We start from the raw sequence: 19,659 nt of genomic DNA, 5'->3' as shown, positions 1-19,659 counted from the left end.
AATTTAGGCTAATGTCTGCTACAACATAATCAAATGAGGCCATAAATGATAATTGTAAGGAGTTGAGAGAGATCAGAGAGAGATGTTAGAAGGTGGGGATAGGTAGAGGCTGATGGAGAAGGGGGGTAGCGAGGGAAGAGAGATGGTGACGGAGCTAAATCTGTGCAAGAATGTACGTCCGTTGGATCCTCTCCAGCACAGGTGTCAGCTGGAGAGGCCTCTCACTGGGAGATCTCCAGCACCCCGAGCTGAAGTAGATCCAAATCCATTAAATTGGTACCATGCGGACTAAGACAGTTTACAGTTTAAGTAGCGATTGGTCACCACGGGAAACTTGGCTGAGACCACTTTGACCGTTTACCGAAAGAGCATTTAAGGACATTTAGAACTCTAGACAGGTGTCATTCCGTTACAAAAACAAACCCTTAAATACCTTAGATATAGGAGTCAGTGTCCCCGTTACGCAAACAATCCGCAGACACGAGGACATTGTGGACCTTTTGCTCCTAATCTCGTTTCTAAATTACTGTAGAGAAGCTTCTCCTCTACTTTTATAATTTTCTATTTTAATTCCAGTCGGAGTCGGAGTCGGAGTCGGAGTCCCTATCGTCAAAGGCAAGAAGACTGTCACAAAGAGAAAAGAACACGAGCTTCTCAGATCTGATTGAATGCTCTCTTCCTACTCTCCAATTCACCTTCACAGTCCATTCATATCTGTGAATCCAAAACTTGAACCTCATTGAGTCCTCTTTGAAGTCTGTATCTACCAGCAGTGGCAATGGTCAATTTATCCAACTCTGCTGTGTTCACCTGTTCTGTCCATTAACAGAATGAGATTGAACCGTGACAAGCTTCAATACTTCGTTCTACTAGTTTTTTTTTTTTTTTTTTTTCTGTTTCGCCTTTATGGAGAAACTAAACTTCACCTCGTTCGGGCTTGAAAAGCATTAAATACATTGCAGAACAATGGCAGATGCCCTGCATTTGTGGTAGAAAACCTGTTGAAGTTGAAGTAACACCCGAGCTTTGACTATGTTCTGGTTGAGAACTTGAGATACCTAACTGAGGCCGTGAGCGAAGATGTTCAAGTCGCCGAGATGGAGGAGTGAGAAATATAAGATCAAAGCTGTATTTAAATTGCAGTTTCAGGCGACTCAGGTATGGTTTTTGAAATATTAAAAGGTTAATTCTCTATTGTTGTTATGAGAATGGATGGGTTTTGTTCAGTTTTCATTTTCTGGGAACTGAAAAATGGAATTCCAATAAATTTTACTAGTGGACACAGGGGATACTACGAGCGCAGAATCGATAATGCAGGGAATGTGACTGGATGTTTCTACTTCAACTACTTCGTGGTTCTGATCTTGTCTTGTTCGATTAATCTAATTCTTTCAGGTGCCTCAGTTGGGATGGGAGACTTTGATGGTATCGCTGGTACCTGTGGACGTTGGGAAACCGACAGTGAGACTGGAGAAGGTGGTAGTTAAGAATGGAACCTGTCGCTGGGAAAATCCAATCTATGAGACAATCAAATTTGTCCAGGACCCTAAATCAGGAAGACTTAACGAGAAAATCTACCAGTTCCTTGTTTCGAATGTATGATCCTTTTCAGCTTCAGTCCTCATCTTTCTCTTTCATGATTAGTGTAAATTTAATCTAAACACGTTCATTCTCTCACAGGGGTCATCAAAATCTGATCTTCTAGGTGAAGTCTCGCTTGATTTTGCAGATTACGCAGAAGCAATCAAACCTTCTTCCGTTTCCCTGCCCCTTAAAACTTGTGACACTGGCGCAGTTCTGCATGTTAGCTCTCTCTTTCTCTCTCTCTTAGTTCGGTATTCTCAACTGTTCCCCAAAAATTATAAGGAAAAAGATGAAGAAAAGAATTTGATAGTTTTTCACCAATGTAACAGATGAAATTGTAATGCATTATTTCATTTAACTTTAACTGGCTACAGAGATTTCCTAATTTTGTAACTGTAATTATTGACATAGGTTATAATTCAAAGATTGCAGGGAGCTAGTGATCAGAGGTGAATATGAAAGAGTTTATTTATTTATTTTGACGTCTTTGTGATTTGGATTATAATGTTATTTTCTTTTGTTTCGAGTGTTACTGCAGAGAGGTTAAAGAAAATGGAGATGTGGCATCCAAGTCCCAAGACAGGAGCTTAAGAAGCCAGTTCATCAATTCTGATACAGAAGAAGGCAGAATAAAAAATTCTACTGACGTAAGGTTTCATCTCATTTTTTTCCTGAAAATGAATTTCTTAAATGTTTTCCCATAGCTCCTTTTCTAGGATGATCTACATGTAATTGAAGAGAGCAAAACATTTCACAGTACATATTTCAATCCAAATGGCTTGGATTACAATAAGGAAATTTGCATTTTAAGACTGTGTTATCTAAAATAGGTCAATATTCTTTCTGAATTTATCCACAGGATGGGCCTTTTGATAAAGCCACATTTCAAAGTACAGGAACCAAAGGAGATCTCAGAGCATTGTTGGTCTCTGATGCTACATTAGCATCAGGTTCAGAGAGCAGCTCTGGACGAAATACCCCTCAAGAGCTAGGGTTGAAGAATAATAGCACCCATCAGGATCCTACCAGCGTCTTGTCATCTCTCAGCCACAGTTCTGAGCCTCAGAAGCCAATCCTAAATGCTGTCATGGCTAACCACCAAGAGCATCAAAGATCAAATACAGAGTGGTCAGTGAGTTCTGCTCCGGATTGGAGTTTAGATGGATCCACAAGTTCTGAGGACGCCCTTCTGAAAGAAAGACCATCACAAGATTCAGATATCTCCATTGAAAAGCTCAAAGGTGAACTTGTAGTTTTGGCAAGGCAGGTGGAATTTTCAGAGTTGGAATTGCAGACTCTCAGAAAGCAGATTGTGAAGGAGGGCAAAAGGGGACAGGATCTCTCAAGGGAAATTGTTAGCCTCAAAGAGGAGAGGGATGAACTTAGAAGAGAATGTGAACAACTCAAGGCTTCACAGAAATGTTTTGAATCAGCAAAAGCTTCAAGAAGATTGCAGTTTGAAAGTGAGGACCCAAAGGCTCTCCTAGAAGAGATCAGACAAGAGCTGAATTATGAAAAAGACCTGAACAACAATCTTCGTTTGCAACTACAAAAGACACAAGAGTCTAACTCTGAGTTGCTTCTTGCTGTGCAAGACCTAGATGAGATGTTGGAGCAGAAAAATAAGGAAATATCCATTCTTTCCAACAAGGTTGCCGTCAGTGAGAAAGCTGAAGAGTTGCAAGCAATCTCCAGAAATGATACGGATGGGGATGAAGAAGAAGAACAGGCACTGGAGATACTAGTCAAAGAGCAAGCACTGGAGGTACTAATCAATGAGCACAATGATGCCAAGGAAGTATATTTGCTTGAGCGAAAGATTGTAGACCTGTATAGTGAAATAGAGGTCTACAGAAGAGATCGAGATGAGCTAGAGATGCAAACAGAGCAGCTTGCCCTGGACTACGAGATTCTGAAACAAGAAAATCATGCTATCTCTTCAAAGCTAGAGCGAAGTCAACTGCAAGACCAATTGAGGATGCAATATGATTGCTCAACCTCTCTGCCCACTATAAATGAACTTGAAGCCCAGGTTGAAAATTTGGAGAAAGAACTCAAGAAGCAGGCGCAAGAATTTTCAACTTCTCTGGTTGCTATAAATGAACTGGAATCCCAGGTCAAGAGACTGGAGGAAGAGCTTGTGAAGCAGGCGCAGAGGTTTGAAGCTGATCTGGAAGCCGTGATACATGCCAAAGTTGAGCAGGAACAAAGGGCCATTCGAGCAGAGGAGGCCTTAACAAAAACAAGATGGAATAATGCCAACACAGCAGAGCGGCTTCAGGAGGAATTTAGACGGCTATCCATACAAATGGCATCTACATTTGATGCAAATGAGAAGCTGGCAATGAAAGCACTGAAAGAAACTGGTGAACTGCGTCTGCAGAAAGGCCATCTGGAAGAAATGCTTGAGAAAGCTAATGAAGAGCTTGCTTTAATCAAAGATGACTATGAAGCAAAACTGATAGAGCTTTCAAAACAAGTGGATTTGAAAACAGAAAAAGCAGAGCAGATGTGGTTGCAACTAGAAGATACATCCACAAAGCTTGAACATCAAAAGAAGTACGAGAAAGAAAGATCTGACGCTTTCACAAGGGAAATCATAAATCTCAGAGCTGAGATCGAGAGGCTTACACGAGAGCTCAACAGAATTACAAAACAGGCAGAGCATCAAGAAGAATTGAGAGCTGAGATGGAACAACTGAAGGCATCAATCAACGAAGCAGAGATGTTAGTACAAAAAGGAAATGTGAAAAGAGATGAACTGGAGAGAAGAATAGCTTCATTGACAAAGGAAGCAGAACAATCACTGGAGGAGCTGGATAACATGAAGTGTTTGAAGGATGAAAAAGAGAAAATGGTTGGAAATCTACAATCAGAAGTGGACACTCTTAGAGCTCAGTATGATGACTTGAAACATTCCTTATTTGAGGATGAGTTAGAGAAAGAAAACCTTAGGAAACAGATTTTTCATCTAAGGGCTGACCTAAGGAAGAAGGAGGATGCCGTTACCACTATCGAAAAGAAGCTCAAAGAAAACAGTGGACAAATTCTGCCATCAGATGGGCCCAAACCGATTTCAAGGAACAATAAATCTTCTCCCGTTTCTCGTGGCTCTAAGGAGGTTGCTAATTTGCGTGAGAAAATCAAATTGCAGGTGAGTCAACACATCATATGAAGTATATTCCATAAAATATTCCATAGAACTAGTAATATGTTCGCTACCGTTTCACCTAAAAGCTCAAACTGTTAGGGAAGGGCAATGTCAATGTATACATCAGCACTCCCCCGCACGTGCAGGCCAAGATCCCATGGTCCTTGCACGTGGAGCTCACGCGGCACCGAGGGAGAAGAAATGTCGGGAAAACTCTTCCGATGCACTTCCCAAGAGTCAAACACTTGACCTCCCTGCTCTGATACCATGTTCGCTACCTTTTCACCTAAAAGCTCGAACTGTTAGGGAAGAGCAGCGTCAATGTAGACATCAACATAATACATAAAGGAAGGTCAAGTCTGTAAGACTGCATAAATATTAAGTTAGTAAATGACAGATGGGAGATTAAATACCCCTCCCAAAAAAAAAAAAAAAAAAAGAGAGAGAGAGAGAGAGAGAAGACGAAGAATATCCATTGTCATAACTGATGTTTATATACACCTATCATTCTCTGCATAACTACAAAATATGGGTTGTTTCATGGCAAGTGTTGTTATGTTTATCACTGATTTTGCTAAAAAATACAAAGCTGTATGATTAACAGAACTGAACAGTGCTAGTATGTCTCACAGGGACAGGTAAAGCTAAAAGAAGTTGTGCTAGAAAACTTAACCAATTCATTCCTAGAGAGGGAGAAGGATCTGTGTAACAAAATTGAAGAACTAGAAAACAGGATGGAAGAGCTCAGCCAGAACAGTACAAGTTTCTGTGAAGAACAATTCCGAAAGGTAAGTAACGTTATGGTTATGTTGCATCATTGATGTGCTTTTGCTACCAATGTCTATTTTGAGAATATTACAGAGAAATTTGTCCCGGGCATTTTCTGTTTGACAACTTTGGATAAACATAGTTTGAAGAACTTTTTGGAAGTGCCAAAGGCATACCATGCATATATCGATCTTTCAGATGCCCTATTGACCTGTTAATCTTACGATCAATGGCAAAACATTGGCAGTCAACTATTTACCTTTTCAAGTAAAAAGAAAGGCAAGGTTTAGAAATGAAATCCTCTGACATAAAAACAGTTGTCAGATTCTGTCATATTTGGTGTTGGCTAAAGGTATTGTCCCAGATCTTATTTGGGTCCAATCACGGATATGAGTTATCTAGAGTATACATACACAATGGCTACCTTTCAATAACTCAATCAACATTTCATCTTAAAATACAGGAGACCAAAGATGCCAAGAAGACAAATGCAAATGCTAGCAAGTTTGAAAGAGGAACAAAGTCGCTGGATTCCAAGATGTGCACTAACACTTACATGTCTGATCAAAATGGCATTGACAAACCCATCACTAGGTAACCAGTTGGCAACTGCAACTTTAAATTCCGCTGATTTTATTTTACTGTACCTACACCCAAGTATCATTATCTTTGTGAAACAATCTAGCTGAAAACATGCTTCTTAAGAAATTTTTATGACAAGTTAATGGCTATCCTTTTGTCTCTACAGTGAGAGCGGAATTTCCTCAGAGAAAGAACTGCAAGTCGCTACTAGCCGAAGTAGCGATAAAGAGAACCCTGTTGAATTGTTAAGTGAAATGGCACTACTGAAGAAGAGGAACGAATCTATGGAACAGGAGCTAAAAGACATGCAGGAAAGATACTCAGAGATAAGTCTCAAGTTTGCCGAGGTAGAGGGTGAAAGGCAACAGCTTGTAATGGCCGTACGCAACCTTAAGAATGCTAAAAAGAACTAATTAGCATTCAGTAAACAGGATACCATGTATTGGTGAAGGAGGTGGCTCTTCAAAGTGAAAGATCCAAGCTAAACACTGCCATCCAAGGGCTTTCAGGAAAAAAAAATTTACATGTATATCCATCAAATATATATATATATTCTTTCTTTGTGAGGTTTCTGTTCATGCCCCATCTGCACAAAGTACAGAACTATGAAACAGTTTTCTAGGGTAGCTTAATGTCCTCAAGTGGCAGGTCCAGTTTCTGAAATGCCACTGGAGTTTTTCATGAAAAGATGAAACATGTATTTTCATTAAAATATGACTTTATCATGAGAGTATTCTTTTAGCAGCATGAGAAAAAGAAAAAAAAAAAAAAAATTTGCAAGTACCGCAATATAGAGTAATTTAAAACCACAAGAACTAAAGATGGTAGTTTTCCTACTTCCTACACCTTTTAAGATTTCAAAATTATGGGTGAATGGGATCAAATTAGACCAAAAGAAGAACCGATAAGTGCTAAAAGAACCCTTCTAGTCAACAGTGTATTAATCACTGCAAGATTCATTATCTAACCAAGTAAAGAATTCTTAATTTTCTTCCTGTTAACTTTCTATAACTAAGAAAACCTATGAATACATGTCGGCCTTCTGTTCTGTGACTCTGCATCTTCTTTTGGATAGCCTATATTTTTGGCTGTGTTGTCTCGGTTCTAGATACTTAATTTCAGTCTCGCAATAATTTTGTTTACAAAGATTTCAACACTTAGCAGAGTCTCACTAGCACGGATTTAAGATATAGACTATAGGCTATGTCTATATCATATTAGTTAACGAGGATTACTGATGGGTTGAAGCATAATTGCAAGAGCTAGACTTTTAGTGAGTTGAGTTGACATAAATGTAGCTGCATGCCAGAAATCATGGTTGAGCTACACGCCAGAATCTACTTCAGGCTGATGATAAAGATAATTGACTTTACTATACTTTTATAACTTATAACATGCATAACTAGAATTCAATAAAATGGTCTGTAATGCAATTTTTTTTTTTTTTGGGGGGGGTGAGGGTGGGGGGCTGAGGAGCTAACCGGATCACATGAACCATGGCTGCCATCTTATAGTTCATTTCGTAATTTTTTCCTCAGACGATGAACATTTCCATCAGCCCAAACCAGCTTACTCTGTGTTTCATTTCCATTCCTCGCAAAAGAAAGAGTCTGCAGTTGGCCAAGTGGAGGGGTTTGCATGAAAACTTCAGAAACAGTCAATAAGCTTAAATGGGAATTCCATTGGACAAACCTGTCTCGCTCTCTTATCGGTGGGAGTCCATACTGGAAGAAGGGAGGCTGAAGCCTTCCCATTCTTACATGAACTTGGTTGCACGAGTCTTTTCTGCTGCTTCTGTTTCATTATTTTCTTTGGGTAGGTGCCTCCTTGATACCGGAAACCATCAAGGACAGATGGGCTTCTCTTAGCTACTTTCTGTACATTCCCAGGGCACCCAAAACAAGAGATGGTAGGGTCGCATGGAAGGGATTGTTGGTGCATCTTGCTTTTTTCCTTTATTCTATTAAGGAATTCCATTGTCCAGGGTGATCGTCGTTGCAGTTGTGATGAATGAATAATATTCGAGAGTGGTGTCTCAGTTTTATCTGGAAATAACAGTCCACCACCATCTTCAGTTGATCCCTTCGCTGTTCTCCCTTTCAAGAATTCTCTTTGGCATTTCATTGGTAATGTATCCCTGTCCAATTCTATATCCATCTGTGCGCAAACGTTTCCCTCCAATTTCTGATTTTGATCCTTTTGGGAACTGCAGATATCTGAGCCAAAATTGATTTCTAAGGATGCCGGCAAGCAAGTAAGATCTTTTGTGCCAAATAATGATTTTCTTAAAACTGAAGAATTTCTTGGTGTAGGATTGAACCTTATATCTTTCACACCTGGTGAGAAATTTGTGATGTTCGCAATGGAGAAGTCCTCCCCAGGTAAGGAACTATTATTAAGGTCTATAACTTCACCTTTAAAGTCTCCGTGCAAATTCTCAAAATTATTGCCATTCCAGTACAAATCATTCACGACAGAAATATTCAAACCCTCTTTCTGATCGAACCATTGATCACTCGGAGACAAATTGGGGCCCTTAACCTTTTCAAATATCTCAGGACATATGGAGGAGACATGTGAATGATATGGCTGACACATTCTAGAAGGCTTCAGTATGCCATCTGTAGATTGATGTGGTGCATCAAAAAGCAACTCCTCCATAGGCATCTGAAATGTGTGAGCATCTGTCATGTATTTTCTCCTTTTCCTATCACACTCAGTTTTACAGTGACTGTTTCCTGAGTCTGGAGCAGGAGATACTGAAGACGAACACTCCGTCATTCCAGATTTGGAATCCTCTCGTTCTCCATATCTACACAGAGCACTAAATAAAGCAAGGCTTTCGTCAGGAACATGATACTTCCCAATAGCCTGGATTCTGCGATCATATGACCATTCAAGAAATTCAACAAGCATGCCTCCAGAAGTGAGAATTGCATGAGCTGAGAGTGGGTTAATTGACGGAAAGCTGGTAAGGAATGACTCCGCAAGGGTTTCAGATTCAAACATTTTCGGATATAGGCCTTTATTTAACTTAGTGGCATATATGATGCAGCTCATGATGATGTCATCAGTTAACTCAGCCGAATATGAACAAAAGAGTTGTAAATCTAATCCCAGGCTAGTTGCAGCAGCATATAGTGCATCTGATAAATCCATTATGTCAGCAAGAAAGCTGCTTTCACCCTCGAATATCTGAACAGAAAGACTATCCCGCTTCATTTCATAAATAACAACAAATAAATTTTCATAAATGTTATGCTACAAGTAAATAGACCAGAAAAATCATGTCACAGTCCCACACGCCAAAACAAAAAGATGAACAACTTAAATACAAAAAAAGGATTTAGGAGTTCGAGACTGTAGAAAAACCCCAGAAAGTTATGTAAAAGGATAGACCCATTTTTTTCATTTTCTTGGTGTACCCAAATGTGTCTGACACTGTCAAGAATGTCCATATTACAGGATATACTTACATGCCCTTTTTCTCTTATCCAAAGAAGAAGAAAAATGAGAGAGAGATATCATTATAGTAGTAGTGTCATCAATTAGAAGAAAAATACTAGCACCACGAGAAGTTACGACTGTAAATCCAGATGCCCAATGCAGTGGGCCCCACTGTGTAAAACAGTGAGACCCAGTGTGTTGAATGGTGGGATCAAGTGTCATATGCTAATACTATCTTAGTGCTAGTACTCCTCCAAATAGGGAAGAAAATTTTAGTCTGACAGTTATTGCCTGCAGGAAGAACATAATCATTATTTACATGTATGGATGTGCCTGAATTTCAAGTTTTAAAGTTGCCATACTGGGCACTGATACATTGTAGACAGAAAGGAATGCAAGTATCTTTGGACAACAACAAGCCTCGTTTATTTGAAGGAGTGATTTTTACATTATCTCTTGTCGAATGCAAGTATCTTTGGACAACAACGAGCCCCGTTTATTTGAAGAAGTGATTTTTACATGATTTCAAAGGAGATCATCTAATAGGTTCCAGTAAATGAAGGAGACTCAAGTAAGTGGCATGGTTAAGGACGTTTTATGAACAGTAATTAGAAATTTAGAATTAGAACAACCAGGTCCAATCCCAATAGGCTTACACAGTTACACCACTGTAAACATTGAGCCTGTATCTATTTGAATTACTTATAGATGAGTTGATTAAGCATATAGAGGAGGGAAGAATCAAAAAGTATTAAGTTGAGCAGGAGTCTTGAACTAGAATACAGAATGTGACATCCCAAAAACAGGAGTTGAAGTGATGGTATAATTAAAGATTCATGGCTAACACGTTCCTTAGAACAACTGACATAATAATCCCAAGGAGGAAGATATTGAAGCGGATGTTGCTTAAGCAGTACGGATAAGTTCAATGGCAAGACTTCAAACAGAATTAGAAATGAGGGTACTCAACACCAATAAGTGAAAAAATGATCAGAAGTTGACCAAGATGAATTGTTCATGTAACAACAAACACCTAATCAATTTCATGAGCAGACAGGGGTATTTATGTAATTACAGATATTTGTATAATTAGCCCTAAATCCCCTTCTCACCGTGAGATTTGGTCAAGCTCACCTAGGGGTAATGTAGTCACTGCCCTTTTCTTCTTCCTTTTTTTTTTTTGGGTGGGGGGGGGGGGAAAGAGGGGAAATCAAAAGCTACACTAGTGAAGTATCTATTTTGAAAAATTGAAGGATCCAAAGGAACAAAGCTGTTCGTTACCGTTTCACCTAAAAGCTCGAACTATTACATCAACAAAAGCACAAGCTGAAAGAGATGTTTTTGTCTATATATGTGGAAACAGCAAAGTTCCGAAACATTGATTGCAACAAATATGTAATAGGTGGCTTTCAACATCATAGTTTCCTGATTTAATCTTCAAATGATTTTATGGAGAAAAAGAATCCAGAAATCATAATGCACCTCTAAGCATTCAAAGAGCTGTCCTCATCTCTTTGTCTTTGAACAAGAAATCCTCCACTAATGTTTGTGCCTCAAAGGATTCTTTACATTTAGGGAACTACTAACCGCAATTACCTTTTATTAACCCCCCCCCCCCCCAAAAAAAAAAAAAAAAAAACTCAATCACCTTATGTCATTGGTCTTCAATTTTTTGTTCAAGGTCTATCTTGTATATAGGTACTCAAATTAGATCATAGTGATTGATTTTTTGCTTCATTTGAAACCTGATTTGCTACCATCCAAGTCATGCTCCAAACCACATTTAGTGGTAGGGAAGTTCCATTTTTTATAGTTACTATGTGTGTGCCCCTTGATTGAGGGGTTACTGTTTCATAAAGCATTATCTGTATTCAGAGCAGCACTTATGTCTGTGTCCACAAAGTATAGCTTTGGAAGTAGTTAGAACCAGATAGTTGAGTAGATCAAACATCATGTAAGCAGTTAAGAAAATTACCAAAATGCAACTGCTGAAAGCAAAACTCAATGATGTCAAAATATTCGTAGCAATATGCTCAACATACAAAGTGATGCAAGAAGAAGCTTCATCCATCACTGTTGCTTTCTTTCCAATGTTTCTGCAATCATACAACACAAGACATACTGCTGCACTTAAGATCAGATCCACAGGCAAATTGATCTCACGCTCCACAACTTGCACCCCCTGTTTCTCCATTGCAAGAATCCTTTGGTAAGTGCTTCTCCGATAAATAAGCATTTCCTTATCAAAATTTTGTGTGTTCACAACAATGACTATATCAGGATAATGTGTGACTGAGTTTATCTGCTTGGATTCCATTGCAAATGGCACGCTAGGAACTGATGTAGACTTGCTGCAATCTTCTACGTAATCAGCTGTATCGGAGTATTCCATACATTTCTCATTAACAGGTTCAAAGTTAAGCTGTTCTTCAAACTTATGGTCCTTGATGCACTCATTTAGTGTTGAGATTGACTGAGAGATGTCCTCCTAGAGCATAAAGTGACAATATATTCTAATCAAGTTAAAATATATACTTGGGAACTGAAAATGAACAGTTTGTGAAACAGGGATCAAGAGATTGAGTTCAGTTAATGGATTGGTCCCAGTCAATCCAGATCTGATCAAGGAAATCGAATGGATACAGTGGGTTGATGATCAACTGTAAATTGCATATTGGATGTGTCCCATTGATCCTTGAACCTTATCATGAATAAGTATAAAAAGAAAAGGCAAGAAAGAAAGAAACTATAGACAAATTATAAGAGGAATAACTAGATGTCATAAAGAACGCGAACAAATGAAGTTGCGAGATCTATCACAGAAGAGGAATCAGGATTTGTAATCCTCATTTAAGTGCATGGATTAAAGCATAAAGTATGGCAAAGGTGACACACTTTCAAAGCATGGATTATTTAATTTTGCATATTTGGCTTCTTTAACTGTGACAAAGTAGATCTAAGAAACAACACACACCCCCCCCTAAATAAAAAACACACACATACATACAAAATGAAAAAAAAAAACAGTTGTTACAAGAGAACACAAAATATAAATATTATGTAAAGGGAAAAAGATCCCCACGCATGCTGTGTTGGGATTCTTTCACACGACCTCTCATATTCTGACCATGTGTGCGCCACACAGACACTCCCTCTCTCTATGACCATGTGGACCCCTATTGACTAAACCGTTTCCCTCAACCATGATTGATGTGGTGTGGGAGGTTCCCCCACATGAACGGCGTGGGAAACCCTTGCCCTTATGTAAATAAACTCTTTAAACAGTTATTTCTGCTTGGAAAACAACTGAAATTCAGCAGAGAATTTTAACTTGCAGTAATCTTTTGAATAAACAACTTTCACTCCAGCCAACACCCTATAAACCCAATCTCTTCCTCACATAGTAACCCTAGTTCTCACAGAATTTGAAGTCCATTTCTTGCAGTTACCACTTCTATCATTGATATCGCTGCAAGAGTCGCTTTCCCTTCTTCCTCCTCCTCTAGAATATTATAGTCATTGTTTATGTAAGAAGATTAACTAACTCAATCCCAATTACCCATCCACATAGAATGCAAATTCCTAGGCATGGATGGATTAACATATTTAAAACCCGAATAAAAACAACAACGTAGGACATAATGAACCCAAACTTTGTATGTGAAAAAATCTAATATGCCCATGCATAAGGAAAGAACATTACCATTGCAAAATCAAAATGGGATGCATAGAAATCTTCACAGAGTGCTTTGGGGGCACTAAAATCCTCCAATTCCACCTTCAGGAAGTGAAGATGAGGCAGACCAGATATCTTCGGGGAAAAGGAAAATATTTTTGATGAGCTGTATGAACCTCCATATTCCAAAATAATGTTGAACTTGTTGAATGGAAGTGATGCAGAAACATTCCTGCATGAGAACGCAAAACATAACTTGGAATGTATGAAAGCAATGACCTACATCTTGATTGTATACTGGAGTTGCAATTCACAATATTGGAAAATTTTCTTAATCTAGGTTCTGAAAGAGTTGTAGAGGTTCACCTAAGATGAAACGCCACCCCCACCCAAAAAAAGGAAAAAGAAAAGGCAGCAACATAATAATGATCACACAAACAACTAATAAAGTATAGAACAGTAATAACCTCGAATATGCATAAAGACAAATTTTCCTACCCATCAACCAGAAGCCCAAGGATGTGAGTTCCCATATAGAATAGATAAAGCATCTAAACTTGAAACTAAACTATCCAACATGGACAAGGTGCCATAAATATGTATGTCTTGTAGTTAATATGATCAGTACTAAGTGAAACAACAGACACCATCAACAGCAACAAGGAATTGTGTTCACCTAGTACTAGCAGGACCAGATCATCATCATGCTTGACATCCATGAAAAGTAATCAACCATGGAAACCCTAAAGTTAGTCTTTGAGAAATGAGTAATTAATACACCTCTGGACCAATTGAACTAGTGCAACTTAGTTTTGAGTTGATTATAACCTCCTTAAACAGCTTCTAAAATTTTAAGACTCGTCAATTTGTATAGGGACCATCCTCTTAACTAGAGCTTGCTTCAAGATTGCAGGTCAATCGAACAAAAAATAGCCATTTGATTCATGATATCTTCGTGATCAATTAACAAGAAACTTTTCTGATGTTTTGGAGTAACAGGGAATTTTCTTCAGCTGGACAAGTTTTGATCAAATCTAAGAGGCTGTGGCGTAGAGGTAGAACATCAGCTAATAGACAGTTTAAGATTCAACCAAGCCCAGTGTGACCTGCAATTTCTAAGATACAGTTTTTATGTGAAAGATACATGTTTAGTTAGGGAACTTCTTCACAAGTGGAAACAAGATCTCAAATTGGGCAAACAATAGAATATGCAGCTGAAAATCTACCAACTGCATCCTTGTGAAGGTTGCCTTTTCTAGAGTTCCAAAAGAAGCAGAACAGTCAGAGATATTTGCGCAGTTTCTGGAATGGAACCATATAATACTTACTGTATACATAAAATCTAGAACAAATAAACAGGCCATAACCATGAATCTCACAGAATAATAACATCTGCATAAAGAATGCAAGACCTACTCATGGGACATTAATAAGCAATCTGAATGCAGCATGGAATTCATTATAATCTTTGTGAACATGTTACTGTTCCAGGCATCCGGTTGATCAGCATGATTATGAACATCCTGTACTTCATGAAATAATATCCCCATGGCATTCAACAGTCTCTTCAATGGCAACCAAAATAGTTGGTCAGCAACAATCAATACTTTTGAACCACTTTGAGAAGTTTTCATCCGCAAAATGCCCTGGATAACGGACAGGGATGGGTGTGATTCTGTTATTTCGGTATCAGCCTTCTGGTAAGCATCATGAATCAAGGATTGGAGTAAGATTAATCTGCATCTCAAGTATTTGTTACTTCTAGATAAGTTGTCTACATACAAGTGAGCTGTATGGATGCCATGAAAACACAAGTAACAAGCCATCTGTTTGATTGCATATAATGTGACAAGTGCCACAACTGTTCCATCTCCACAAGCCAGTGTTGTTTGTCTTGAACTTATATTCTTAATCCAATCCACCAGATTTTGTTTTTTAATGCTAAGCAAGTTGAAATTATCCACAACAGGGAATGGCCAAAGTTGCTCTTTAAGAGCAACTTCATTTTCCAAGATTGTTAAGTAGCTCTTTTGGAAGTTGTCAACAAGGCTCAAAATATGATCAGACAGCCTAATTTGGTGGACCTCAATGTCCCACTGCTGCGGTTTCACTTCATCTGAAGCACATATTGCTGTTGGATTGCTGGATGAAGGAAGAGGAAGTTTGGCTTCGCCATCAGTTTTCTCTGTGACTGCTGGTTCACCACTTCTCCTTGCAGTTGACTTCTTGGGATTTAGGAAAAAATCAAGATCATTGGATTGTGACATAGATTCAAACAACATTGTAACCTTATCAATGCTAGTCTCACGAACAACTTCTCCTATTCCCAGCTTTTGACTATCTTTTGACAATTGACTGTGAGCAGCTCCAGTAAGAGGCTCGTTGACCCCCAAGGTCACACCAGTGACCTCAACCATTATTTCCTTGCTTTCTGAAACACTGGACACATCTGGTGCTTCCTCCCAGAAAACAAAATCAATTCCCACCATTCCACTATTAAAATATTTCAGCTCGGCATCAGTGTTGTAGGTGTCTATCTCCTCCAAGTTCCATGTTTCTCCCTCCAAAAGATGCCAATCTAAATATATCCCATCTGATGCAGATGGAGGAAGTGGTTCCATGACAGCTAGAACTTCTTCAAGGGCCGATAGCAGCTGTATATCTTCCACAACAGATAGCACAGGTATCGGCAATGGTTTGAATGTATCATCCACCAATGCTAGTTCATTGTTAACAATTGACTCATAAAAATTCCAAACGGAGTCCATGTTGTCTTTGAGCATCTGGTCACATATTCCAGCTCCATTTTCTAGGTGTGAATTGGCAAAGACTTCAGAAAATTGAAAGGACTCCAAATCAAGGATCTCAACCTCCTGAAACTGAACTGGGCTTACCATGGAGAAAAAATCACAACCTGACATCTGTAGATGCATCGGTGAAGTGCCTTTAAGATCGGCAGCCTCTTGTATGCAAAAAAATTCCATTTCTAGGGCCAAGTCAAGACAAGTTGATTCAGGTTCAAGACACAGCTCCAGCGGACAAGGTCCTGACAGACACTCTAAAAGATTGATGTCAATAGATCCGAAAAGGTCCTTGCCGTCAACCACTAGGTCAAAATTTTGTGTCCAGTTCTGATCTTTAATATTTTCAAGTATTAAATGAAGTTCTCCTATGGATGGGCTCATGTAAAACTCCAAGCCGAACTCATTCACTTCCAAGAGAGGAAATTTGCTACAACAGTCCAGAACAAAACCAGCATCTTCCACAAAACAAGAACTCCTTTGCTCCAAAGGAAACTCTGAATGAGTATCGTCAACTGAATAAACTGATTTTGAAATCTCACAAGGGTAATGAATTGCAGTTCCAGATTTGAAGTCAACCATATCCTGCAAGAGGGGAGAATGACACTTGAAGGTCAAAATGATTTCAACTTTATAACCTATAAAAAAAGGAGAAAATCTTGGTCAACTTTTACATCAAATTGCCCTTTAGATTGAGATACTTTTATTTCATGGCATTCAGAAACTACCAATAGCTTGTTGCAACCACTTTGATCCATTATCTAAGGCTGCTTGACCAATCTTATAACCAATTATTAAATAAATGGAGCTACTATGAGAGGACTTAAGATTGAAAGGATATCAGAGGATTTATAATTCCTATGGTCAGGTGACTCAAGTAACAGACCTCACCTGTCTTCTCCCATCCGTTAACAGCAGGGAAGAGTGCTGATTAGTGGATTAGTGGAAGGTAAATTGTGATGACTGGTTTTGAAGCAACATGGTGGAATTATTGTAACTCAACCAACCAAGCAGAATGTTATCCTCAACCAACAGTATTTTCCTATATAAAGGTGGGGCCATTGAAAGGTTCGAAAGAAGCCCTAAAACAAACATTCTGATGGTGGAGGGGAAATCCAATTCAAAGAAGACAGTACTAATGTATGTCATTGACGTCCACGTAGCCATATAGTCATGTGACTCCCTTGTTACGACTTACCTAGAGAACTTCCCCACATTATTTGGAAGACTCTACGTGTTATCTATTCCTTTCAGATTTATTATGTTATTTTTTTCCTCAAATTTAGAAGAAGAAAAAAATGTGGAAGAATGAAGAGGAACTGAGACACAACAAGCAATTACTAAAACATATAATCATTTTCATTCTTATGACCTTACTACCAGATAGTGAGGTTCTTATGACCAGTTATCTAAAAGAAAGGTCCAACACTCTTAATACAAGAAGAGATAAAACATGAATTTACAACTTACAAGTTCAGTGATATCAAATGTTTGAACAGAATATCAATACCACAAACCCCAGCCAAAACCTGTCTTCCGCTAACAATTATTATAGTACTAATGACTAAAAACTAATTCCATTGCTTACCATAAAAACAAAACAAAAAAAATTTAATATAAGTAAAACCATTGGTATTAACTAGGAAAATGATCCTCAAGCATATGTTTATCGTAAAAATATAAGTAATGTCTAAATCGTACCAGAGAATTTTCGATCTCCGAAATTTGGGAGAAGATTTGCCTATCCTCTTTTTGAGAAAAGCGTGCTTGCTCCTCCTGTGTGAGGATACAAACAATGAAGTAACAAAAAGAATTTGGTGCAGTTCAAACAAAAGAATAAATGAATATGAAGAATCTGAAGTTATATTTGTTACAGTAACCGCTTTACCAAGAAGCAATCCAGTTCCGGTGTCTCAAGCCGGATTACTTTTAACCTGTTCTTTTCCTCTTCACCAGTGAACTCATTTTCCTCCTGCAACAAACATAGACTGTATACTGTTAAATAGAATCCTAAACCAAATTCGAACAAACAGAAGAAATTCCTTTTACGAAAAACTCTGTTCTACCTTCAGAATTTTGATCTCTACAGTTCCAGATCTACAATTTATTAGACTCTCTTCTTTGTCGTATTCGTAATCAGCTTCTTCCTGTAACTGATGAAAGCTCAATTTGGCAAGAGAAATTGCAACGTGCAATTTCAAGTAAAACACATCCAAAATCAGAGAGCAACACTTAGGAGATCGTTTTCTAATGTCTGTAATTTTACTATATCGAAGTTCAGATTCTAAGTTTCTAGAATTGTCAGTATTGCATTTGTCAAATTCCTCCTGCAAGTAAATTTTAACTAGGATATCAACTAACAAGTGTCGAGGAGACACTTTGAAGCAGTGAAAATGAACAGCTAAATAGTGCACTCAACGAATGTCGTTAGCTTGAGATCTGAAATTCCTCCTCTTCTGCTCTCCTTTGTAAGCATAATAATGTACGAACAGCGAAAGAAGAACTCGAAAGTCAGAAAAAAGATCACCAGAAGAAAAATAACTGCAGTACCAGTATGTTTCGACTTAAACAGCTATTTACCTCGTCAAATTGAACCTCAGTAGCTGTGGTTGTGGAATTTCTCCGGTTCTCATGGGTCTTCGGTCCATCAGCATAAGCACTTTGAATCCAAGTAACAGGAATTTCTCCATTATCAACGTCAATGGTATGAGGAAGAACATCGGAGAAGAATCGAGAAAGAGCATTCTCTACCGGAAGCCTCTCGATTTCTAGAGAAACACTCGAAATTGAATCGAAACAACAAGTTTCTTCTCCGTCGCAGATGTTCGAAGGCGGGAATAGAGGCACTGGTAGACGAAAAAAGTTGAGGTTATCAAGGCCTTCGATCGAAGCTCGTTTGAAGTAATCGACGCAACGGAAACGAGTGCGCATTTTATTCAAAAATGTCTGTTCTCTGAAGCAGAAGCTTTTGTTCTTCGATTTCTTCGTCGAACCAGAACTAGAAAATAACGAAAGAAGCAGAGAAACTGAGAAACTACAGAACGGATGAAGGTCACCACTCACCGCTCAGTCGTTTAAATAGTTTTGCGAATTTCCTCTAAAATTGCGCGCTCTATGCGCACTGCGCACAATACTCCCGTTCCTTTCCCGCCTCCACGTAGGAATATGAGAAAGGTGAGCCTCTTCGAATTTTGCTTTTTTTGCTTACGTGGAAGCCCCGTAAGGTCAAAATCGGGGAACCTGGGCGACTCTTTTCTCTATGATTCCGTGCGACGCCAATACAGGGACGAAAGAAAGCCCTAAGCAATCAGATTCGTCAAAATGAGAAGTTTGACATTCTTGACTCGTACGCGCATGTGATCGGTCGCCTGAAACTGCAAGGACTTCGTGTATGACTTCGATGCCACATGGAGAGCTTAAAGCGTTCAACGTGTAAGGTAACGACACGAATAAAGTTTTATTCATATGTGTCACATGCTCATGAACAGAGCAAGCGAAGCGATGCGCAGGTGGCAACCACCATGTGCCACTGGGCTTCCTTCTTAAAACCATAGAGTTTATCTTCTTCTGCAACTGACTAAACAAGTATAGTGTCTAGAAATTCTAAGACGGAAAGTTTTCTTGTGTTGAAGCTTTTTTGTTTTTTCACT

General features: G+C 38.7%; 2 protein-coding genes across 4 annotated transcripts; one reads left to right on the top strand and one right to left on the bottom strand.

The window, feature by feature from the left end:
* The first annotated feature begins 1,037 nt into the window (after positions 1–1,037).
* On the top strand, positions 1,038–6,594 carry LOC122672854 (intracellular protein transport protein USO1-like). 3 transcript variants are annotated; one of them, XM_043870362.1, is made up of 9 exons: positions 1,038–1,158; positions 1,396–1,596; positions 1,681–1,803; positions 1,996–2,033; positions 2,123–2,231; positions 2,444–4,738; positions 5,368–5,523; positions 5,967–6,097; positions 6,252–6,594. In XM_043870362.1, exons 1-9 carry the CDS (start codon positions 1,081–1,083, stop codon positions 6,496–6,498), a joined length of 3,378 nt encoding a protein of 1,125 aa, XP_043726297.1. In that variant the 5' UTR covers positions 1,038–1,080; the 3' UTR covers positions 6,499–6,594. The 3 variants fall into 3 exon arrangements, with proteins under 3 accessions (XP_043726297.1, XP_043726303.1, XP_043726291.1); XM_043870368.1 differs by having other exon boundaries at positions 2,120–2,231; positions 6,255–6,594; XM_043870356.1 differs by having other exon boundaries at positions 2,120–2,231.
* Positions 2,645–19,028, bottom strand: LOC122654782 (protein SHORTAGE IN CHIASMATA 1). Its single transcript, XM_043849032.1, has 11 exons — positions 18,537–19,028; positions 18,442–18,473; positions 18,076–18,410; positions 17,898–17,981; positions 17,711–17,785; positions 14,625–16,594; positions 13,236–13,440; positions 11,508–12,020; positions 7,778–9,280; positions 7,567–7,695; positions 2,645–2,773 (listed from the first exon to the last, which is right to left on the bottom strand). Exons 1-10 carry the CDS (start codon positions 18,938–18,940, stop codon positions 7,594–7,596), a joined length of 5,223 nt encoding a protein of 1,740 aa, XP_043704967.1. The 5' UTR covers positions 18,941–19,028; the 3' UTR covers positions 2,645–2,773; positions 7,567–7,593.
* Between the last annotated feature and the right edge of the window lie 631 nt (positions 19,029–19,659).

The sequence above is a fragment of the Telopea speciosissima genome, chromosome 1 (genome assembly GCF_018873765.1).
Source record: "Telopea speciosissima isolate NSW1024214 ecotype Mountain lineage chromosome 1, Tspe_v1, whole genome shotgun sequence".
Lineage (NCBI taxonomy): Eukaryota > Viridiplantae > Streptophyta > Magnoliopsida > Proteales > Proteaceae > Telopea > Telopea speciosissima.
Note: the sequence above shows the minus strand (reverse complement) of the source record. Positions and strands in the feature narration are given on the sequence as shown.

Coding starts and splice junctions, on each gene's coding strand:
- LOC122672854 (XM_043870356.1), top strand. CDS start 1,081: ATGTTCAAGTCGCCGAGATGGAGGAGTGAGAAATATAAGATCAAAGCT. Junction 1,804..1,995: donor ACACTGGCGCAGTTCTGCAT/GTTAGCTCTCTC, acceptor TTATTGACATAG/GTTATAATTCAAAGATTGCA. Junction 4,739..5,367: donor GTGAGAAAATCAAATTGCAG/GTGAGTCAACAC, acceptor TATGTCTCACAG/GGACAGGTAAAGCTAAAAGA.
- LOC122654782 (XM_043849032.1), bottom strand. CDS start 18,940: ATGCGCACTCGTTTCCGTTGCGTCGATTACTTCAAACGAGCTTCGATC. Junction 18,411..18,441: donor GGAGGAATTTCAGATCTCAA/GCTAACGACATT, acceptor TGCACTATTTAG/CTGTTCATTTTCACTGCTTC. Junction 7,696..7,777: donor CCGATAAGAGAGCGAGACAG/GTTTGTCCAATG, acceptor GGCCAACTGCAG/ACTCTTTCTTTTGCGAGGAA.